Source organism: Onychomys torridus, chromosome 2, assembly GCF_903995425.1.
Source record: "Onychomys torridus chromosome 2, mOncTor1.1, whole genome shotgun sequence".
Classification (NCBI taxonomy): Eukaryota; Metazoa; Chordata; class Mammalia; order Rodentia; family Cricetidae; genus Onychomys; species Onychomys torridus.
In genome coordinates, this window is record NC_050444.1 from 64,576,830 (window position 1) to 64,601,564 (window position 24,735).

The window sequence follows — 24,735 nt, forward strand, 5'->3', positions numbered from 1 at the left end:
GGAGCATCTCTGTTCTCTGCAGATGTCATCAAGGAAGACAGCTTTGCAATGTCTCTGCAAAGGGCCAGTTGATTGCCCACTTTAGGCTTGCAGACCATATGGTCTTTGTCTGCTCAACTTTGCCATCCCATCATCACACGGATGGCATGCCATAGCCATGTAAGATAGATAAGCCAATGGGTGTGACTGCACTTCAGTGAGCTTTATAAACAAGTGGTGGCTGGCGAGACTTGGCATGCATGCCATTGTGTGCCATGGGGGAAAGACTGGATTCTGCAGCTCTTTCTCCCTTCTGTTCTCGGTCTGCGGCTGCAGGGACATGAAAACATTGAATTAGAGGATCTCTGATACTTGAGGCTTTCCTTTAGTGCCTTTCTCTTAGGCTGTGATCACAAGACTGACCTAGAAGTGATCATTTTTTTACTTATAGGGTCAAATTTTAAAAAATCTAGCTTGAACAAATTCATAAGCCTTAAGGCAAAGTTCCTGAGAGGAGTTGTGATTGACATTGCCATCTGGACCCTTAGAGACCAGGGACATCTGTCGTATACTTAGCAACATTTATGGCCTCTTCTCACTAGATGCTAATTAATGCCCACCCCACCCTACTTTTGATAACAGAAAATGACTCCAGGCATGAAGTGCTCCCTAGAATGTAAAATCACCCCTGATGAGAGCTATTTCTCTGCAGACTACTTTTTAATATTGATTTTGATTTTTATAAAATGTTCCTGAGGTTGGTAAGCCCAGTGGAGGGTTGTCTGAGATGGAAAGTCACAATAAGACAGAGGAGCATGGGTGGAGAGACATAAACAAGCTCAGTGCTGAAGAAGATCACTGAGAGCGCATTTCCTTTCCCATTCTTTGTGGTGATCTACCAGCTCTAGCAGAAATCACTCATACTGGAGGAATTCAGTATTCTTTCTATGAGGGAGGCCTGGGCTTCGTGTATTTGCTTTTTAACTTACTTTTTCTCGAAATGAAGAACTCCACTGTGGCTTATCCTACAACAGGATATTTTTAGGTAGAGAAAGTGGATGCAGTGCAGCTTCACCAGCAGTGTAGATGGACGGTTTTCTTTTGGCCCTTTGGACATAGCCTTACACTGTATCCCAGAATGACCTGAAACTCACTCTGTAGTTCAAGGTGCCTTGACACTAGTGACAAACCCCACACCCGAGCCTCTGGTGCTGGGTCACAGGCGGTGGCCGCCATGCCTAGGAAATCTGTGAAGCTGTCTTTCTAATGTTGGTAACGCTGCTCTTTTTCTACTTGTTTACATTTTTCTCTCATGTTCCCCCCCTTTGGGTTTTTTGTTTGTTTGTTTGTTTGTTTTGAGACAGGGTTTCTCTGTGTAGCCCTGGCTATCCTGGAATTCATTCTGTAGACCAGGCTGGCCTAGAACTCAAAGAGATCCATCTGCCTCTGCCTTTGCTTACTGAGTGCTGAGATTAAAGGCATGCACACCACCACACCCGGCCTGTCCTGTGGTCTTTTGAGACAAGTTCTCAAAACTCACTGTGTAGCTCAGGCTGGCTTCCAACTCAAGATCCTCCTGCCTCTGTCTCCCAAGTCTGAGATTATACTTAGGCACCACGGTGCCCAGCTAAAGCTCGGTCACTTAGCTGGATTGGACAGTGAGCGTACATCTGATTTCCCTCCTGTTTCACAGATGCTCATTTATTTCAATCTTCTCTCCAGTTATAAGTGATACTAACGCATAGCTGACAAGTCTGGATGGCCAAATGGTTTGGACAAGGAGTTTTTGTTTCGTTTTCTCTTATTTTTCAAGCCATGACTTAATACAGGGTGGGTCTTTTTGAACAACAGTCTAAGACTTCTAGAAACAGCGATTCTGATATCAGGCTTGCTTTGGACAACTTCTGGGCTCTAGTGCAGTATCTTTCCTCTGCTGAGGGGTGCTTCCCCTCTGTAGAAAGCTAGGGAGTTTCCCAAATTCTGGTCACGAGAAGACTAAATGAAAACTATCTTTGAAACTTTGTGTCAAATGTAGATTTCTATCATCTAGCTAGGGTGGGCCAGGAAGTTTGGGTGGTTCCACTGAACATTCATGTTTGAGAACAATTAGAGTTAATGTCTGAGGTCACACCAACTCCAAAATGTAGTGGTTACAGGAAATAATGTATGTCTCTGAATGTCCTTTATTATGTTATTTTCTAGAAAATACTTCATATTCTACAAGAAAAAATTGAAATTAATAACTGTGATCCCCTCCACATATACACCTAAACACATTAATACATCTCACTTGAGCTTTGCTTGCTTGTCAGTTTATAGCTCGGAGTGATCCCCACCACGCATTACATGATGGTTACTTTTTTAACCAGAAAGTCATTTCATAGTGTCTGTGTTTTAGCCTTGCACTTAGAAAAGAATTAAAAAGTATGATATCCTGATTTCCATAGAATTCTAAAATGGAATAAAATTAGAAATTCTGTTTGTTAATTTGTTTGTTTTTCTTTAATTTACAGAATGCTCTTTTCAGTTGCATTAGCAGAAATGAAAGTAAGTATATTGTCAATGATTGTACAAGCAGTCCAGAGAGCAAGACACTCTACAAATGTGGTTACCAGTCAGAACTGATTGCCCAGACCCTTGGCATTGCACCTGCTAAGCCATATGAAGAAGCATGCACACAGGATTCTGCTAGGAAATTGCCTGTGGGGTGTTCAAATCACCCATGTATTCTAGCAATTCCTGTGTCCCAGTTGCAAGTTAACAGTATAGGTGGATGTGCTAGAGGAAGGTAACACCAAATCATAGGATTACAGTGTATGAGGAAGTCCTTGCTAAGGACTGCTTCTCAGTCCAGTCTGAAGATAATTATTTAGTATTTGCTTGTTGTGGGGCAGATACATATCTGTAGGGACATGACCAGAACACACATGACCAGAACGTGGAAATAGTGTAGAATATGAAGTAGCACACTGATAAAATGCAGCAGTTCAGAAGAAACAGGGGTCACATTGCAAGGGTGTTAGAGGTGACCTCATGGAGTTCATAGCTTACCTGGGCCTCGAAGGTAAATAAGATATGCGTGGAAGGGGATGGGAGAGAAGTGGGAAAGGGTATGTACGGTGGAGACTGGAGGAGCAGCACACGCTGTGACGAGAATGTCAAGAGCGGCAGAGGTGGGGGAAGACAACCGAGGAACAAGCAGTTGATTGGATTAGCTTGGAAATGTGGTATATTAAAGACTAACAAGCAGCCATGCATTTCTACCCTTTCAAACTGGGGCTCGTTCCGAAGGTACCTATAGTCTGTGATCTTAGGTTCTCCCACACTGGCAAGGAAGCCAAGCTAATGGAGGAATCAGAAGACAGGCCTTGGGCTCTATTTTCCTTCCTGCACTGTAACTCCCAGAACATGGCCACTGCACTTTTACACTAGTAAATGCAGCTGTCACTTCGTGTGGCTGAAGATTCAGCACAGCAGTGGAGTGCGTGCTTGCCGTAGCTCAGGCCCTCCCCATCTCCCGCACCACACACATAGCAACGCTGAGAAGCACTTGTTCCCCCGCAATGAACATGAGCTCTTGGGTAATGGGCAAACTGGAGAGTAGTTACAAGTCAAAAGCTAGCACACAGCAGGGGTGGGACAGTGTCGTGGCCTGGGAAGCTGAGGTGTGTCCTTTATCAGTTAATTCAGCCCTTGCTTAGTTAATTTGCATGTGACTCATCATTATCTGAATTCTTCCATTCATTGGTCTGTGGAATTCACTGACACCCCGTTTCTGGCTCCATAGCCATTTCTAATAACCTAGGAATTCTCAGCTGCCTCTCTGTAAACCTTCCTACCACTCACCTTCGCCAGCTCCTTTAGCACCCCTACACATACATCTTTAGATGTTGTGAGGGTCTCCCACCCTCTCCATTATGATTCCCACACCTGCACCTCCAGCCGCTCACTTCCCTTGGCCATGTTAAATGGCATCCCATCGTGTTTTCTTTGTGTGCTTGTTTGTCTCCCTAGGGACGCAGCCCAGCTTGTCCTTGAACTCTTCTGCCTCTGCCTCCCAAGTGCTCCAGATTATGAGTGTGCACCACCACTCATGGCCAGTGAGTTTTGTTGCGGTTGTGTTTTGGTTTTGTTTTGAAGCAAGGTCTCATATAGTCCAGGGTGGCCATAGATGTGTGATTATTCTGCCTCCCATTTCCAAGTGCTATGCGATGACAGGTCTGTGTTACCATACCTGGCTTTTACTCATTTTCCAAATACAAAATGCAATCACTTACCTTCGGATAACCTTGCTTTGACTTGTACTTGAGACAGATTGTATCCACTGCGAAATGACAACTACTTCAGTATATGAATATTCTTGCAAATATTCAAACTGTAGAAATTTTGAGATTTCAGTTTCAAAGTATACGTTTGTTAATTTTATTAACTTATCTTGCTGCCTCTTAGATTTTACCTGTCCTGTTTTATAATGTGAGGACCTGTGGTTTTGTTTGGTGGTGTTTTGCTCTGTCTATAAATCCCTACAAGTGTAGTGTGGAAAGAGGCCGTCCCTGCTCTCAGCATGGGCACTCTGGACATTCTGGGAGGCAGCTTTGGTTCTGTGGCACCAGGTGCTTTGGAGGACATTAGCAGCCCTGACGTGCATTAAATGCCAGTGTATGCTCCCAAATTGTCATTACAACCAGAAACCCTTAAACGTGCTTCTGCATTGCTCCAGGCTGTACTGCTCCTCACGGGGATCTCGAGAGTCTAAGTCATGAACTGGGACTGTCATAGCTCAGGGAGCCCTTGACTGGCCCCATGACGATGCCTGGAATAGTGCTGATTCAAGTGTTTATCCTCTGCAGCATGGCTTTCCTACTCCCACTCAGAAAGGTGGACTGTCAACCACCATGGTGCTGTTAACATTAACAAGAAGTGTCCTGCATTTCAGTGTTCTCTCTTTTTCCACAGTGGGCTCGGTGTGCTGCAGTTATGCAGGTCATCACACGAACTGCCGAGAATTCTGTCAAGCCATTTTTCGAACAGACTCTTCTCCTGGTCCATCTCAGATCAAAGCAGTGGAAAATTATTGTGCCTCTATTAGCCCACAATTGATACACTGTGTGAACAATTACACCCAGTCTTACCCCATGAGAAACCCAACAGATAGTAAGTAAAAGGGCTGGATTCTTCTCATCTTGCTCTTTGATAAAAATAATTCATTCAGAAACCAATATGTTCATGTAGGTGTCTATGCTCTAGTTCGCTTGGGAAACACTGAGATCCCTCCCATTGGTGGTTGATTTTGACAGACTGGATGTACAGCTGGATAATTTTCACAGCTGTAAGGTACCAAGAAAGAAGGGAATGTGAAGACCATGAGGAAAAGGAAATTCTGTTTTGAAGATGGGAGAGGTCTTTGGTATGGATATTTTGATAGGAATCCAGATCATCACCATTAGAATATGAAACCTTTTAACCTGGAAATTCCATCTTGTCATTAACATGAGAAAACTTACACAAATTTGCAAACAAATACTATGGTGGACATATGCATAGTAGTATATGAGAGAAAATTGGGAGTGTCCCAAACATGCACCAATGGCTATTCCTTACATTCTATTTCTGTGTGATAGCAACACTTTTCTACTAACAAAGAGAAGTGTGTTTATACAGAAAGTCCAAGGGGTGTCAAAAAAACAAAGCAAGTTTCAGAACTGAAAGCATAGTCTTGGTTATACTTAACTTTTCCACACTGTATATCTCTGTAATGCTGAAACTTTTATCAATAAGAAGTTCTTACTTGCATAATAAAAAAATTATAAAAATAAGAGAGTAATATTTTTGAAAAATTGAGGCCTCCTAACAAACCTGTCCTTGTGGGATCTTCGAAACACCTACTTTATTTATCCCAGAATCCATTGTGCTCATCTAGAGGTAGTCAGATTTTAAAGAACTGACTGATCAACAAACAGACTGACGGAGACTGACTTCTAAGCCAGATGCTAGTGTCTTGCTTTATACTGGAATATTGTAAGACTCTTAGAATCTTGAAAGCAATATGCCTTGTTTGGCCATAATTGAAATCAGAATCAAGGCTTTTGGCATTCTGTGATGTGGTAATGTGGTGAGGATCAGAGATGTGGCCTTCATTTGTTTTTAAGCAGATCTATGTTTTCTGACATTTAGGCTGCACTGAAGTGTTGTTGGTGGTGAGGAAATAGAAGCTTTAAATTTTTTTTTTTTAATAAAAGAAAGGCAGAAAGAGGCAAAACAGTAACCTCCAGGGTGTGTCCTACCAGGAATCTAGAAAAGAAGGCTACAAATTGAGTATGTTTTTTCAAATGCAGACATGTGAGAGAACCCTTCTGAAGTCTATAGCCTGACTGAAAGTATTCTTTCAGTTTCTAGTCCTTTGTAGAAAATTAAAGGCTGGATGAAAAAGGACAGAGTTCACAGGCAAATCATGGCCCATTAGCATGTCTGAGGCCCTGGTTCAATCCCTATCATCAAAAAAGAAAAGATTAAAGGCAGAAACAAATCAAGATATTGTCAGAGTTCGTATTATTTAGATTACAACATATAATAATTAGCTTCTGCAGACTTAGAAAAGTCTGTGATGTCTTGGGGTGTGATAAGTGGAACATCTTTAACACTGGAGATCAGTCGTCAGTCTTATGTAAATAGCACAGTCCCTACTAAACACAAACAGGAAATGAGCCCACTTTGATTTTAGTATCTTTTCCAAGAACATGAAGTAGTTTTCAGGAGGCCTTCTTAGCCAAAATGACTTTCATTTTAGAAGGACAGTTCTCGAAAGCTGGTGACAGGACTGTGGTGAATTCTGGGAAAGGTTTGCACTGCAGAATGATGGAGCGAGCCGAGCAGGCCCTGTATACTTGCAGAGACATTGCATAGATAGCTGTCATTGTCCACTTGCTGCCATGTTCTCTTCTGAGCAGTGGTTGTCGTAAAACCAGCTAATAAAGGGCTTATATCCTGAATACAGGTTTATATTGCTGTGACAGAGCTGAAGACCACACTTGCCAAAACGCCTGCAAGAGAATTCTCATGTCTAAGAAAACAGAAATGGAGATTGTTGATGGTCTCATCGAGGGTTGTAAGACCCAGCCCTTGCCTCAAGATCCTCTTTGGCAGTGTTTTCTCGAAAGCTCACAGTCAGTTCATCCTGGGGTCACAGTGCATCCTCCTCCCTCAACTGGCCTTGATGGGGCTAAATTGCACTGTTGCTCTAAAGCAAACACTTCAATATGTAGGTTAGTATCTCATTTTCCTTTATTAAAATCAAGAGATGCCGGGTGGCGGTGGCGCACGCCTTTAATCCCAGCACTCGGGAGGCAAAGCCAGGAGGATCTCTGTGAGTTCGAGGACAGCCTGGTCTACAGAGTGAGATCCAGGACAGCCTCCAGAGCTACACAGAGAAACCCTGTCTCGAAAAACCAAAAATAAACAAACAAACAAACAAATTAATTAATTAATTAAAAATAAAATCAAGAGAAAACAGGATTTGAATTGGTGATTTTAGCAAATGTGTTATTCTTGTGTTGTCTAGGCTTAGCATTTGGGAGATATAAAATCTGACCTGGGGACTCTAGCACTGTGGTAGAGGGCTTAGCAGGTACAAAGCCGGAGGTTCAATCTCAGTACAACAGATAAATAGAAGATATAAAATCTTTAATTCTTTTTTTAATTAAAAACATTATTTATTTTATGTGCCAATGTTTTATCTGCACATCTGTACATGGGTGCATGAGTGGTACCCCCAGAGCCAGAGAGGGCACCAGATCCCCTGCAGCTGGAGTTACAGACAATTGTAAGTTGCGGTGCAGGTCTGGGAACTGAACTGGGGTACCCTTTAGAACAGTAAGCCTCTTCACCACTGAGCCATCCCCCCAGCCCCAACCTTTGTTAGTATTATTTTATTCAGCAAATATTTACTGAAGCCTGTTTTAATCAATACAGTATTTTAAGGCCAGCAAGGTCACTTAGTAGGTAAACACACCTGCCACCACTCCTGATTAATTAATTAAATGATCTGAATTTTATTCTCAGGATTAGTATGGTAGAAGGAAAAAACCAGACTCTCTCAAGTTGTTCTCTCTCTCTACACATGCGTGAATGCACACGCACACACACACAAATAAACGTAATTTAAAATTTGATATGTGTGTGTGTGTTTTCCTCGAATGTATGCATGTGTACCACATATGTGCCTGGTGCCCACAGAGGTCAGAAGAGGTCATAGGATCCCATGGAACTAGAGTTCAGCCCCTTAAATTTATTTTTGATAAAACAAGTACTTTTTTAAACATTGAGTGTATTGTATTTAGTGGTATGAAAGATTAGCCATTGAAAGGGAAATAGATATTTAAGATGATGCAATATTAGTAAGCTTACAGCATGTTGGGCCTGGAGAGATGGCTCAGTGGTTAAGAGTACTTACTACTGTTCTCAGCACACACATTGGGTGTCTCACACCTGCTTGTAACTCTAGCTACTGGGAATCCAGCGCCCTCTTCTGGCCTCTGTATGCACTTTACTCACATGTGCAGACACATACTCATACATGTAAGTAATTATTTAGAAGAATGTGTTTTGAGCTGATATCTAAGAGATAGTCTATTAAATTACAGAATTTTAGGATCGGGAGTGTAATTCAATTGGTAGAGTGCTCCCCTCACGTGTACAAAGCTCTCACATATAGGATGAATTAGTCCTAGTGACACGTGTCGATAACTTAGGGGTCCGCTGAGGTTCACGTGGCGGTCAAAGGCCACCTGGGAAATCAGTTCTCTTCTTCTGTTGTGTGGGTCCCAGGGACTGGCAGGCTTGACAGCAATCCCTTTCACCTGCTGGACCATCTTAGGAACCCAGAACAGGGGGTTATGGTTTGCTGAATGCTTTCTTTTCGTCAGGCTTGATCTTTCTGAAACCTTATGAGATAATTGGGGAAATTGGTATAATTTCTGTTTTAAATGTTAGAAACTAGCTCTGAAATGTTAGATATTCGTGATACTAATGGCAAATATAGGAAGTTAAAGGGTAGAGAAAGTACTGGTTTCCTCCTCCCCAAAACTCCCTCGTGAGCCAGGTCTGTTTAATGATGCTCCATTGGCAATGCCTTGAACATGCCCCCACATAAAACAGCACTCATGAGCACGGGGAGAGTGGCAAACTGACTGCAGAGGAAAGATCCCTTCTTTGGGGCTGGTTGAGATGGCTCAGTGGTTAAGAGCACTGACTGCTCTTCCAGAGGACCCGGTTCAATTCCCAGGACCCATGTGGCAGCTCACAACTGTCTATAATTCCAGTTTCAGCACATCTGATGTGCTTTTCTGGCCTCCATTGATACCAAGCACACACATGGTGCACAAACACACGCAGACAAACATTTTTACACATTGAAAAAAAAACCCAAAAACTCTTCACAGGGATGTTTATGAGAGTCAAATAACTGTGGGGACAGCGGGAAATAATTACAGTTTTGTATATTTCAATGATATCCAATTTTTGTAGTGAATGTGTATTCCTTTTATAAAAATTAAACTAATGAATCCAATGTAGAAAACCACTTTGGAAATGACCTGCCAGTATTGCTTTATCTGTAGAAACAAATGAAATTGCTTTGCAGTCATCAAATCCTGCAAATCAGAATGCCTTGGATCAACTGCAATAGCATGTAGGGTTTTGAGGATCTTAGGAAATAAGTGGTCAAATGAACTTTAATCTGTGCCTCCACCGCCGCTTTTCCTGGTTCTAGGGAGAGAAGTAGGATCTTGAGTACCCTGGGCACTCCAAGTTACATCCCTAACCATTAAAATGCTTCTTTAAAATGCTCTTGTGGTTAGCATAACCAGGGGAGATTATACCATGTGCTTTACTTTAAGTAAATATTTTTTAAAAAGGGAGATAAGTAAGACTTGAGAGAAAATAATTGTACTGGAACTAGGGATATACGAAACACTTTAAGGGACTGTAAAATGTATTTAGCTTTCTGTCAGTCATGGCAGGGGTCTGGATTTTTAATTTTTTGAAAATTATTTATTTATTGAAATGTATTTATTACTGGGGTGGGTGGGGTGGGCACACATGCCACAGAGTATGTGTGGAGGTCAGAAGACGACTTTGTAGTTCATTCTCTCCTTCCACCTTTCTGTGGCTTTGGGGGTCAAACTCAGGTCACCAGGCTTGTGTGGCAAGCTCCTTTACCCGCTAAGCCATCTCTAAGTCCCGTTCTGTCCCGTGGATGATTTGTTCTTAATGTACACATTGGATTGTATTTTTTTATTTGTATGGCTGTTTCACCTGCATGTATGTGTGTGAACCACATGCAGCCTGATGCCCTCAGAGGCCAGAGGAGTGTGTTGGGTCCCCTGGAATTAGAGCTACAGTTATGAGCTGCCATGTGGGTGCTAGGAATCAATATGGGTCTTCTGGAAGAGTTCTTAATTGATGAGCCACTGCTCCAGCCACCCATGGATGATTTTCAAAAGGTCACTTTTTCATGGAGATTACCTTTTCTGGCTCCAAATTCCAGGGGCTAGTTAATTGTACTTTTTTCTTTATGTTCCTAAAGAGAGTTAATAGAGTTGGAATTTTGCACAGATCAGATACTCATAAGGCTTTTCTCTAATTTTCTGCATTTATTCTTTTTTTTCAGGGAACTGTGCACAAAACTTTATAGCATGAGCTGGGGAAATACTCAGAGTTGGCAAGAGTTTGACCGCATCTGTGAATATAATCCGGTGGAGGTGTCCATGTTGACATGTCTAGCTGACGTCCGGGAACCTTGCCAGTTGGGCTGTAGAAACCTTACTTACTGTACAAACTTTAACAACAGGTAGGAAAAAATATTATATATGAAGATGGAAATACACTATCATGAACTTACTTGTCTTAAGTAAATACCACTTTCTGATGTGCCCTTCTGGAGTAAAGAAAGCTGTGTTTCTTTATTATTTCATCTTGAAATGCTCTGTCCCTTCTCCATGGCCCCTAGAAAGGAAGTATAACTACAGAGTCTCTTCTAGCATAGAGATGCCTCAAGCCTCTGGAATTCAGAGAGTATCCGGTGCCTTCAGTCCTTCTTCCTCTGACTGGTGGAAACAGTTGACCACAGAACAGATCACTGGGCTATGTGGATATGTTCCAGGCTCAGATCTTGGCCCCCTTTCCCCTTACTGTCCTTGATACCACAGGATACTCTGATCTGAATTGTTTTGTAAAGAAATACCTTTAAATTAAGCAAGTGACTCACTGAGCAGAGGCTGATGGTCTACAGAGTGAGTTCTAGGACAGACAGCGCTTCATAGTGAGGCTCTGTCTCAAAAAACAGCAACAAAAAAGGATGATGATTCTAGTTAATAAGTATATCACATATGTGAAATTGCTAAGAGAATAGATTTAATGTGTTTACCACAAAAACAAGACAAAGTATTTGTGCTTATATGTATTAGTTTGATTTAGCAACTCCACAATATATACACATTTGAAAACATCATAATGCATGCCATAGAGTTAGCAGTTAAAAGTGCTTTTCAAAATGAATGTAGATGAAAAGGTTCGTCCTGCTAAGTGTCAATTAAAACTTCTGTGAATGCCTCCTGAGACCTATTAGAATGGCTAGATCAAAAGACTGGCAAGCTTGTGAAGTGTGGGATTCTCACTCTTGCTGCTAGGTAAGTAATTGTTTGAAATCAGTGATCTATCAACTCTATTCTGAAGCATTTCTTCACCCAAAAGAAATGAAAGCATATGCCCAAGAAAGTCTCTGTGTGCCAGCGTTATTTGTAATCTCCCATCCTGGGAGTTGACCCCAAAACATTCATCAGAAGAATGGAAAAATAATGGTAACATACTGTGGTGTTCAAAACAGTGAAGTAGTATACAGAAGGAAAGCAAACTCCTTTTTTGTTTTTGTTTTTGTTTTTGTTTTTTGAGACAGGATTTCTCTGTGAAGCTTTGGCGCCTGTCCTGGAACTCACTTTGTAGACCAGGCTGGCCTCGAACTCACAAAGATACGCCTGCCTCTGCCTCCCGAGTGCTGGGATTAAAGGTGTGCGTCACCACACCTGGCTGGAAGGCAGACTCCTAAAACACTCAAATATGAATGGGCTTACATTCAACAAAGGAAGCCCAATGCTCTCTGTGCTTCCAGACACAGGAAGTCTAAGAATAAGCAAAAGTAGTGTGTGGGGATAAGGACCAGAAAAACAGGGCACCAGGGAACTTCAGCATGATGGAAATGTTCTGTATTGTACATGGCTCTTGTTTTGGTTTGGGGGGGCTGTTTGTTTTTGAGACAGTCTCACTATGTAGCGCTGGCTGTCCCGGAAACTCACCTTGTAGAACAGGCTGGCCTCAAACTCACAGAGATCCACCTGCCTCTGCCTCCTGAGTGTTGGGATTAGAGGTGTACACCAACCAACCACACCCAACTTGTGTAGAGTTTTTAATTACATAACTGGATACAGTCTTCAAACATAATTGAACTAAATTCCCAATTTAGCCAGCAGTGGTGGCACACTCCTTTAATCCCAGTACTCGGGAGGCAGAGCCAGGCAGATCTCTGTAAGTTCGAGGCCAGCCTGGGCTACCAAGTGAGTTCCAGGAAAGGCACAAAGCCACACAGAGAAACCCTGTCTCAAAAAAAAAAAAAAAAAAAATCCCAATTTATACATTATAATGCATAGGATTAAACTCAAGCAAATTTTTGTTGTATTTTTATTTGTTTGAGACAAAGTCTCATGTAGCCCAGGTGGGCCTCAAACTAGCTATGTATCTAAGTCTGGCTTTGAACTCCTCATCCTCTTGCCTCTACCTCCCAAGTACAGGAATTACAGGGATGCACCATCATGCCTGGCTTTAAAATAGTGTTTTATATAAATTTAATTAATTAATTTTCTTCCTCATCAAAAGGTACTACCAGACACTAAAGAGAAAAACCATAACCTAGCAGAAAAATCTATACTACATATGTCTGATAAAGGACATGTCTATAATGCATGAAGAACCCTTACAAGTCCTCAATAATAAAAGTTTCAACTTTTTTTTTTTTAGATTTCTTTTATGTGTATGAACGGCCTACCTGTATGAGTAGCACAAACAAGCCAGAAGAGGGCATCAGGTCTCCTGGATCTGAAGTTATAGGTGGTTTTGAGCCACCATGTGGGTGCTGGGAACTGAACCTGGGTTCTCTGCAAGAGCAGCAAGTTCTCCATCATTGAGCCATCTCTCCAGCCCCCAACTTTTTTTTAACATAATTTTTTTTATTGATTCTTTGGGAATTTCACATCATGCACCCTAATTCTACTCATTTCCTGATCTCTCTCTATCTGCCCTTCACCCCCTCAAAAAAAATTAAAACCAAACCAAACCAAACAAACAAGCAAAAATATCCATTCTGTTCCTCGGTCTTTCCTGCCTCTCCACCACCTCTTCACTTGTCTTAGTGGTGTTGGGAACCACTGTGTGTCATGGAGTATATCCTTTAGTCCTGTCTGCTTTACTAGCAGATGTTCGTTGCAATGAGTCACTGGTCTGGTTCAAGGCCTCTCCTGTCTGTACACCATCATCACTGGACCCTCTCTGAAACTCCTCTGGGAGATCCTGTGGTCACCTCAAGTGATGGAGATCCTGTGGTTATCATTCCTCAGGATCAGCCCCTTCACATGCTCCAGTAGGTCATAGATGAGGTAGATGTTAGGGTGCAGCCCTCAACTTTTTAAAAGGGCAGAAAAAAGCATTTCACAAAAGTAACATTTATTAATAGATAATATCTAACAATAAAAAGGAATAAAATACTTGTATATACAACCACATGGGGGTAAATCTCAAAAAGATTATGTTTTGATGACTATTCCAGGCCCCCAAAGTAGAGTATGAGTTGACTTATATGAAATTCTAGAGCAGCCTAAAGTAGTTTGTGATGGTCTATGTATGAGGAGTGTAGACTATGGGGTGATTTGACAGGGCACACGGGCACTGGTTGGTGTGATGGAAATGTTCCATTATAGATTTACAAGTGTTTTTATGAGCTATACACTTGGCAAATCACATCAGATTTATAATCTGTGCATTTTTGGCTTTTTATTATACTTTAATTTTCCCCAACCCTATACTTTAATTTTAAAAAACACTCATTTATTTTGTGAAATAAAGTGAGATGGTCTGGGAATGTTAGTGCTGTCCAAAGCACCTTTAAGTTTAAGCTGCTTCATAAGAACCTGTGTTAAATGAAAATATGCAGTCAGTGTGCATGTGGAGCTTCAGATGCTTGAAGTCCAAAGCCTATGGTGGGTCCTACACTCTCTCTCTAAGAAAATCAATGTTTCCTGATGTGTGCATTTACCAAGATTTTACTTATTGCTTCTATCTAGGAAATAATTTGTCTCAATTCCTTCTGAATTTTTTTTCCAGACCAACAGAGCTTTTCAGGAGCTGTAATGCTCAGTCTGACCAGGGAGCCATGAATGACATGAAGCTGTGGGAGAAAGGAAGCATTAAGATGCCCTTCATCAGCATCCCTGTTCTTGATATTAAAAAGTGCCAGCCGGAAATGTGGAAAGCAATTGCGTGCTCCCTGCAGATTAAGCCTTGCCATAGTAAATCCCGAGGGAGCGTTGTCTGCAAGTAGGTCATTCTCGTCCTAGCGTCGTGGTGTGGGCTCAGGCCCTCCCTGGAATCTAGCAGAACCTCTCTTTAGAACCTTCTCCTCTTTGCCTGTGCCCTCCCCCAGGGCAATGCTTTCCCACTTTCTCCTCTGCTTGAAGTGTGCCCCTGTCTTCTTGCCTGAGGCCTGCCCTTCTTGGCTCCTGTCAAATACCAGACATTCCTATGGAGTCTCCCACATTCCTTTGGTTGATACTAACTTATCCATAGTGCAAATTCCCATAGAGCTTTATGTGTACTTTACTATGGAATCTAGTTTAAGAAACGGTTTCCAAATACCTTCAGTGCAGTTATGCTTTATACTTTACATTTTTATTACATTTATTTATTTGGTGTGTGCTCATTTGTGCATCTGTCACAGAGTATACAAACATCAGAGGACAACTTGGGGGGAGGGGAGCTAATGTCTAGTGGGTCCCAGGGATTGAATTCAGGTTATCAGCCTTCACAGCATGCATCTTTATCCAACAAGCCGTCTTGCTGGCCCTGTTGTTATAACTTTTAAAAGCACTTTTACATTTAGAGAGAATGAGGGAGAACATGAATGAGTACACCTCAGTGAGAATGTGGTCGCTTCCAGGGTTCAAGCTCAAGTTACCCTTCAGGCCTGGTGGGCAGTGCCTCTGCCCCTCAGCTCTCTCGGCTCTTCTGTATCCTAATTGTGTTCTTGTCTCAGGAATTGACTTCCTGTGCCGCTGTCTGTTTCCTCTTTGCTCTCTCTCCTTTGCAGCTCCTATTACGTTTTTAGTGTTATCCCACTCAGTAGACATCTTGTAACTGCGTGATGAATGAGAGAGCTAGTGAGTAGTCAGTAGGTTGTTCCTGGGAAAGTTTGGAACATTTTCCTTAGGACATCTAAGACAAGTCAAGAGGACAACTGCCTGCTGGGGAAACCAGAGTACCGACTCCACAGGAAGCTCAGCTGCTCTTCAGACATCAGTTCTTCACCAGCTTTTCTAAGACTGAATCCATACTGAGCCCTGAACCCTTCGTGTGTGAGTCGGTACTGCTCAGGTCAGATTCACAGGGTCCAGATTAGTTTTATTTTTTTCTTACTTGGTTTAGTTTTGATTTTGGAGTCTTACTGTGTCACTCTGTAGTCCAGGCTGGCCTTGAACTCATGGCATTCCCCAGCCTCAGCCTCCTGAACTCTGGATTATAGACATGAGCTATCATGCCTGGCTTCTGATCAGTTTTCCAATATGACCCAGACATGACCTCTGAGTAAGGGAGAGAATGAGGTGTAACTCTGGGATGACAAGCCAGCGGCTTCAGATGGAAGTATGTACTCTTAGAGAACCTTCAACCGAGGAACCAAACCTTTTCTCAAGACTAAAGAAAAAATATTAAAGGTTTATTTATTTTATGTGCATGAATGTTTTGCCTACATATATGTATATGCACCACATGTGCGTCTGGTGCTCACAGAACTGTATACCTCTTGGATACATACTTCAGAAGACGTTGGATCCCCTATAACTGGAGTTACAGATGGTTTTGAATCACCAGGAACTGAACCCATGTCCTCTGCAAGAGCAACAAGAGCTCATGACCGTGGAGCCATCTTTCCAGCCCCTAGACTAAGAAGACATTGAAAGTTGTGAACCATCTGGTTGCTAAAAGCCGAGCACCTTCGTGGTGGTAACTAAAAAGATATTAAAGGAGAGAGCAAGGAAAGGAAGCAGCTGACGCAGGACCCTAAGAGTAGGGTGGTCTTTGAGGCAGACCAGCCTAGCTTGGTTTCCTCTTGAAGGTGGTGAAAGCTACACTGTGCTTGGAACAGGGACTGTAACTTCTGAGTGAGGCCTTTGATCTCAGATTACAGGAAGTTAGGCTTTGAATGTGTTGTGCAGCTGGCAGTTCAGCAGCCTTGCTCCAGCCCAGCGTGGCGCCGAGCTTGGTAGGTAGTGAAAACTTCTCCAGAAGAAGCTTCAGAAACGCAGTTTGAGCAGACAACAGGAGGCGGTGCCGTGAACCCACAATGAGCATGCGTTTTTCTTTTAAGATCAGATTGTGTAGAGATACTCAAGAAATGCGGAGACCAGAACAAATTCCCTGAAGACCACACAGCTGAAAGTATTTGTGAGTTTCTGTCCCCTGCAGATGACCTGGAGAACTGTATACCTCTGGATACCTACCTCAGTAAGTAGTGTGTCAGTTTGTTCTAAGAGCTCAAGGGCTTCTTCTCTCCTGTCTCTGCCCTGGCTCTCTGCCTTGAATGAGAGCCTGTTGTTTGGTGATGCCATCCCCATTAGTTACTTCTCCTGTTGCTGTGACAAAAACACCCATCAACAGCATTTTAAGGGGAGAGGGTATATTTGGCTCACAGTTGAAGGATACAGAGGCAGCATGGCAGCCAGAGTATGAGGCAGGAGCATCTGATGCTGGAAAGCAGAGGGGTGGGTGCTCAGCTCACTTCTTCTTCAGCCCAGGGCTCCAGCTAATGGCTTGGTGCTGTCCAACAGGGCAGGTCTAACCTTACCCAGGCATCCAGAGTTTTGTCTCCTAAGTAATTAGGAGACATCAAGTTGGCATTGCCGTCTTAAAATTTGTAAGCAGACGTGTATTTTATCTTTTGGAGGAAGTATGAACTATTAGCAGTCAGGAATTCTAAGGATGAAAGTGTAAGTCAGCATTCTCAGAAACCACTGTGACTTCTCATGATGTGACCAGAAAATGGAATTTCCCCTAGGAAGCTGTCAGTCTTTGTCATCAGGACCTGAACTGGGCCCGGCTTGGACTTATTCACACAATAGAGAAGAAAAGGGTTCTTTTGAGTTGGTAAAGGGAAGTGGAACTTGCTTCACTACCTCAGCTTCTCCCTGCCAGATACTTGTGTCAAGATCTTGGTACCTCATTGAGGGATTCCAGGAGGAGCTCCTGGACAGCAATGAGACCTATGTAGGGAGGCCATGCACTTAGGAATTAGGATAAATTAGCATTTGGGCTGCCACCAGGGGGCAGCAGTGCCAGAAGCTGGCTTGCCAGTAGAGAAGCCTGCTTGCTTACTTTTCCCCGCTAGGATTTAGCCAACTGCCAATCACAGAACAGATGGAAGCACAGGAAAGCCCAGAAGCAAGTGGTCCAGGATGTTTATGGTGGCACCAACATCAGGAATCAGGCTGTTAGCCAGCTCTTCTCCACTCCGCTCAGATCTGCCTCACGTACTTTACCGTCACACTGTGGCTATTGGCGCTTTATCCAGCTTACTCTAGTTGGTAAATGGGAAGAAAGAGAAGGAACAACTCCTCCTTAACTTTGGGGGGACACCTATAATTGTATGGAAATCTCGGATGGGTGATCTTTTTAGCTTCAGGCCCGTGACCACCCTGAATAAAATTAAGGGTCTATTAACAAAAGAGAAGAAAGGGTGGTGGATTTTTAGCTGGCAGTATCTGTTAGAGTCTCTCAAGATAAAGAGACCCGTATTGAAAAAGGAGCATGCTAGTTGGGAACCTCTGTGGTCTTGGGAAGAGTGTCTCTTGGGTTCCCAGCAAACTTGTACAGAGTGGTGGGGCTGGGTAAGGTGTGCTTCCCGTCTCTACTGAGCCTCAGTCTGAGTGGGGCTGCGAATCAAGGAAGCAAACTGATGTGTGTTCATACTGCTGGCTGCGTAGAGCAGTCAGGCCCGTGTAGAAAGTGACTGAGCCGAAGGGAAACTGAAGGGTGCTAGTTTGAATGGCAGGGCTTTAAACATCCTTAAATATCTCAAGTGCTTGAAGGGCCGTCCTTCCTTGACAGGACTTTGGGAGGTAAATAGATTGTGTCCTGGGGTTCCTGTTGCTGCAGCAGATTGCCATTTATTGTTTTTTTAAAGTGCAAAAGTATCTGTCATACAGACAAAAACATTTGATCATCATACCCCAAATAGGTCTCATCTCTGAGCTGCTTATTACTTATATGAGTTTATCTTACCTCTTCCAGATATTAACCCCTTGCTAACTTGTCTGTTTTGTCCATTACTGAATCTAGTACCCAGGATCTTCCAAGTGTATTACAGGTATCCCACTAATAAAGAAATGATTGGGTATGTTGTACAAACTGACGAATGATGAGGAAAGCCAGAGTTTAGTTAGAGCTTGTCAGAATCAGGCCTTGCTCTATGCCTGTGAGCTCTCCGTTTATTCCAGCCATGATGAAGCCAGGAGACTTACACTGATCTGTTTTGGGTTTTTCAGGGCCAAGTGCTTTAGGTAACATCATAGAAGAAGTGACTCATCCCTGTAACCCAAATCCTTGCCCAGCCAATGAGCTCTGTGAAGTGAACCGAAAAGGGTGTCCGACTGGAGATCCCTGCCTTCCATACTCTTGTGTTCAAGGTAGGGGTGGGGCTGGGAGTGCGAGACGGACTTGGGACATGCTGCTGCTGTCTCCTTGCTGGAGTTGTCACTAGACCCAGGCCGCAGGGGCCTTCTCTGTGCTTTATTTTCCTGTGATGTTGAGTCTTTCCCACGGAAATGTATTCATTCAAACCAAGACACATAGAATTTTCATTGTGTCATTTCAATTATAAACTAATGCTGCCAATATGAGTTACAGGGTTCTTGACTCCAGAAGAAAAGAGAAACTTGAACCAACTTTTTGTCCCTTCTCTTGCATGCTGAAAAACAGACTTTCAATTGTCCATGGTTTCCTTTGCTTCTCTGCAGCACACAGAGGAATGTCGTGCTCACTATGACATTAATCATCTCTCTAAGGTTAATGTGGGCTGTGGATGTCGCTCTGCAGGAGAGTGTTTGCCTAATGTAGAAAGCCTTGGACTCTTTCCCCAGCACCACAAAAACAAAACAGCCTAGCTTTGGGGGTGCATTCCTATAATCCCAGTGCTTAGGAGGTAGACGCTAAAGTTCCAGGAGTTCAAGGCTATCCCCAGCTACAGAATGGATTTGAGGACAATCTTAGTAATGTGAGACCCTATAAAAATAAGAAGACTAATGTTATGTTGAAATGCATTCGAATAGCTGGGTGTGGTGGTGCACCCTTTTATTCCCAGCACTTGGGAGGCAGAAGCAGGTGGACCTATGAGTTCAAGGCTGGCCTGGTCTACATAGTGAGTTCCAAGTCAGCCAGGGCTACTGAGTAAGACCTTGTCTCAAAAAAACAAAAAACAACAATAAAAACCCCCAAACAAAACCATAAGAAATGCATACAAATAATTATTTTGTTTCATATTACATATTAGTGGACCACTTGAGGCCCTTGTACACTATAGGGGTGTGTTTGACCACTGAGTCACATATTTAGCCCCTAAAAAATGTAGTTCATAGAATTTTGATAGTCTTTATCTCTGTTGCTTGTTCTGAATATAGTTGCAGTCATTCTTTTTCATCTATTTCTGTGTTGAATCAACATTTAAAAAATCTTAGAGTAAAAAGGAGCAAACAATGAACTAAGTGTGGTGTCTAAAGGATGTTTGCTTGAATAACATGATAGTGTGCCAGTTACCAAGTTGGAATGGGTCTAGCTAAAAGGATGTGGTGGGCTGTTTGAAACCTCAGAGTGGTGTTTTATGTCCATTGACACTGTATTGTAGTTTAGCCAGGATTTTCTTTACCAAGAAAGTGGAATATGGTGACAATGGTCATCTCTCTATTGCATAGTATGTAATGTGCAACAGTTCCAAATTGTTTTGTTAAACTTAGAAGCCCCACCCCTTTTGTGGCTTTTTGAGACAGGGTTTCTCTGTGTTGTTTTGATGCCTGTCCTGGATCTCTACCTGTAGCCCAGGCTGGACTTCAACTCACAGAGATTTGCCTGCCTCTGCCTCCCGAGTGCTGAGATGAAAGGCGTGCACCACCACTGCCCGGTTTGTTTGTTTGTTGTTTGTTGGTTTGTTTGTTGGTTGGTTGGTTGGTTGGTTTGTTGTTTGTTTGTTGTTTGTTGGTTGGTTGGTTGGTTGGTTGGTTGGTTTGTTGGTTGGTTTGTTTGCTGGTTGGTTTGTTTGCTGGTTGGTTTTGTTTGTTGTTTGTTGGTTTGTTGGTTTGTTTGTTGTTTGTTTGTTTGTTTGTTTATAAGGTCTCACTGTGTAGTAGTCCAAGTCATCCCCCTGTCTCAGCTTTCCAAGTTCTGGGAATCCACGTGTGTATTACTGTGCTTGGCCAAAGCTATGTAGCTTCGTAATATTTTTTTGTACTAAACTGTAGCTAACTTTGGGGTACAAGTCCTTAATCACCCATAGAACATGGAATGGTTTTTTAAGAGGATATATTTTTTGGTCAGTGAGCAAAAGCAATTCCTTAATTTGGCCAAAGTTCTATAACATAATCTTTCAAAAATCTTTATTTTTATGTGCTTAAGTGTTTTATCTGCATCTATATATGTGTAGCATGAGAGCTCAGTACCCAGAGAGGCCAGAATAGGGTGTCCAGTCAGCTGGAGTTATAATGGTGTGAACCATGTGGTGCTGGGAATTGAACCTGGGTCCTCTGACAGCAGCTGGTACTCTCAACTGCTGAGCCACCTCTCCAGCTCTGTAACATCCCCCCCTACAATCTTCAATAGCTACACAGTCCTAGAAGACTATGAAGTATGTGTAGTGTGAAACAGGACGTAGAACAACATTATCAGTTCCGTTTTGGTTTCGGTTTTATTTTTGTACAGGCTGCAAATTGGGGGAAGCGTCTGACTTCATTGTCCGTCAGGGGACACTGATCCAGGTGCCGTCCTCTGCAGGAGAAGTGGGTTGTTACAAGATCTGTTCCTGTGGACAGAGTGGCCTCTTGGAAAACTGTATGGAGATGCACTGTATCGACCTCCAGAAGTCTTGTATTGTTGGAGGGAAAAGAAAAAGTGAGTCTTGGGCATACTCGTGGGTGATCTCATTTCACTGAGACTGGTTGTCTGTCTACACTTTGCACAAAGAACATTAGATGAGTTCTTGCTAAAGAGTACAATCTGTACATCATATATTCCAGGAGAACACTCTGTGTGTGTGTGTGTGTGTGTGTGTGTGTGTGTGTGTGTGTGTGTATGTGTGTGGTGTATTTTGTTAGAAACAGGATCCTGTTATGTAACCCAGACTAGCCTGGAGCTCACTACATAGCCCAGACTGACTTTGAACCTGCAGTAATCCTCTGGCCTCTGTCTCCTAAGTGATGGGATTACAGTCAAGCACCACCTCAACCAGCAAGTACTAGGACTTCTAAAGAGCCCTCTTGGAAGCCTCCCAAGAAGGGCCTGCTTGTTAACCTCAGTGAAGCCTGACTGTGTGCCAAGCAGAGCACGGAGTCTTGCCCTGAGTTATCTCTTTTAATCATCTGAGTTCCTCCTTATGTAGTTACTGCTATCGTTACTACGCCCATTTCACAACTGATGCTCATAGAGTCACCCTGCTAGGCACTGGGCTCATGCCTGTAATCCCAGTGCTTGGGAGACAGAGAGGATCGCTCTGAGTGTCACCCCAGGTGACAGAGTGAGCTCCAGGCCAGCCTGATACATATACATTATATATGCATGTATATATATGGAAACATGGATTGGGGGAGGGTACGAATATACTGCTGCCTTTTAGACATGAGATCTCTGAGTTTGAGGCCAGCCTGGTCTACATAGCAAGCTCCAGGACAGCCAGTGCTACACAGTGAGACCTTGTCTCAAAATAAGCATCTTAGATTTAAGTCCCTAGTTTATGTATTCAAAAGTCATTATTCGAGAATTGATGTAGCCGTGTGGTGGTGGTGGTGGTGGCGGCGGCGGCGGCGGCGGCGGCGGCAGTGGCGGCGGAAGGCGGCTAATCCCAGCACTCGGGAGGCAGAGCCAGGTGGATCTCTGTGAGTTCGAGGCCAGCCTGGTCTCCAAAGCAAGTTCCAGGAAAGGCGCAAAGCTACACAGAGAAACCCTGTCTCGAAAAACCAAAAAAAAAAAAAGGAATTGATGTAAAACTTTTTGAGGGGTTTGGGGGATGGTTCACTTGGCAAAGCACTTTGAGACAACCTAAATTTGATTTCCCTATAACCCAGGTAAAAATGCTGGCCATGGTGGTGCACACTTGTAATCCCAGTGCTGGGGAGGCAGGAACCAACTCTGAAAAGTTATGCTCTGACATGCACATTCACACTGTGACACACATGTGCCCCCACCCACACATGTGCATGCACACACAGTAGTAATAGACTTTAAATTTTTTATACATTCAAACAAATTTATGCTGTTTTTTAGTGTGTGTGTGCGTGTGTGTGTGTCTGTGTGTGTCTGTGTGTGTCTGTGTGTCTGTGCCACAGCATATCTGTAGATGTTAGAGAACAGGCTGGGGGAATTAGTTCTCTCCTTCCACCATGTAGGTCCTGAGGATTGGATTCAGGCTTGTCAGCAAGCATCTTTACCCACAGAGCTATCTCACATTCCTGTAGTCTGTTTCTTAGTACATAATATAATTGGGGTTTTCTTTCTTTCAGGTCATGGAACATCCTTCAATATTGACTGCAACGTCTGTTCTTGTTTTGCTGGCAATTTAGTGTGTTCTACCCGTCTCTGCCTCAGTGAGCATAGCTCAGACGACGACCGTCGAACCTTCACAGGTAGCCAAGGGCATCCGTAGCCCCGAGGGCCTCCAGGGGCTATCATTCTTTGCCCTCACATTGTCTTGAGGGCAGTGTAGGAATTGCCCTAACTGCAAGTGTACACAGTAACATCCGTATCAGATCTGAGCGCCAGATAGCTTCCTCTGGCTCTCCGCTTCTGTGTGCAGAGGAGCCCATGTGCAGCCCTACCTCGGTAGTCTAAGGTGTCTGTGTACTTCTAGGCCTGTTTCTCATCAGGTTCTTTCTCAGCCTTCCCCATCCACTGCTTGCACAGGCTCCACAAACAAAACCAGGTACTGCTTTCTTGACTTTACAAAACCTGAGGATGGAGTGTTGTGCTAACACCGGCACCTCCAGGTGCAAACCCTGGTGAGATGATGGGACCTTTTCTCCTGCAAAGCTGCAGTTGCTAGTGGTAACAGCGCTGTCCAGCGGTGTCTCCCGGTGCCTGCTTTTCCCCAGAACCGAAATAACCTTGGTTCCCGGTAATTGGCTCTGGTATTAGGTAGCTCTGCTTGTCCCCATTCTCACCAACTCAGTGGTACCTTGATTCCTTCTCTGAGGTTGACAGAACACTGTGGGGTGAAAGACAAGACACCTTGTGGCAGCCCGTCAGCAATAACTCAAAAGGAGGAAGCCCTGCAGACCGGTGGGGTAACAGCAGAAGTAGACATGCAGTGCCCTCCCCCTGCCTGCTGCTGCCGTGAGCCCTGGGGCAGCCTTACTCCTCCAGCCCTGTCAGCAGCACTTTACGGGTCCCATTTGTCCGCTGTCCTCTGACAGGGCCAGTCCTTCTGTTTGGAGAAGCCACGGAGGATGTGGGCAGTGAAGAGTGGCCTACGGACTTTGACGGAAATCATTTGTAAATTTATGTATTTATAAATAACATCTAAAAGTGCTCCTGCATGGACCTGAGTTTCCTACGTTGTGTTCTCCCTGCCATTCTGCAGTAAATTAAGACAATTCCAGTTTAGCTGGCAGACTCTAAGGGATTCCACTGGCCCAAAACGGTACCATATTTTTTGTGACTTAGTGTCCCAGTCCAAACATGACTTGGAGAGAAACAGTCACAAAAGTTTGTGTTATTTTGGTATTATCTTTAACCTTCAGGAAATCTCCAAGCTAGACTTCAGTTAGCCCATTTCCAAATGTGATGTGGCAGATGGGGACAATGAGCTTTGTCATTCCTGCCTATCGCTCTTTCTGTGTGGGTCAGTGTCTGGAGACACCTGGTAAGGAGCCGTGAAAAGGACAAAGGAATCCCATCCTGCAGAGAGAGAGCTTCTCAAAGCTTTGCTCTCTTTAAACTCGCTATCAGAACCAGACATGGTGCATACACCTTAGACCCCAGCACTGGGGAGGCAGAGGCAGGTGGATGTCTGAGTTCGAAGCCAGTATAGTCTACATAGCAAGTTCCAGGTCAGCCAAGGCTACATGGTGAGACCCTGTCTTTAAACTGTATATATAAATAAATTAAATAAAAATCTGTGTCAGGGATTGTGGTTTGTCTTGTTTTTGGTTTGTCTTTTCCTTAGTTAATATACAATTCCATTTTAACATG

General features: G+C 43.4%; 1 protein-coding gene across 2 annotated transcripts in view; it reads left to right on the plus strand.

Annotated features, from left to right (window-relative positions):
• Reck (reversion inducing cysteine rich protein with kazal motifs) overlaps positions 1–24,735 on the plus strand; it is a 69,998-nt gene that overhangs the window by 35,036 nt on the left and 10,227 nt on the right. For both annotated transcript variants that reach the window (XM_036179188.1, XM_036179189.1), the window contains exons 7-15: positions 2,493–2,526; positions 4,936–5,133; positions 6,974–7,241; positions 10,646–10,825; positions 14,404–14,616; positions 16,661–16,797; positions 18,834–18,974; positions 21,256–21,444; positions 23,049–23,171. In XM_036179188.1, the coding sequence (XP_036035081.1) occupies positions 2,493–2,526; positions 4,936–5,133; positions 6,974–7,241; positions 10,646–10,825; positions 14,404–14,616; positions 16,661–16,797; positions 18,834–18,974; positions 21,256–21,444; positions 23,049–23,171 (1,483 nt within the window). The remainder of the gene's footprint in view (positions 1–2,492; positions 2,527–4,935; positions 5,134–6,973; positions 7,242–10,645; positions 10,826–14,403; positions 14,617–16,660; positions 16,798–18,833; positions 18,975–21,255; positions 21,445–23,048; positions 23,172–24,735) is intronic.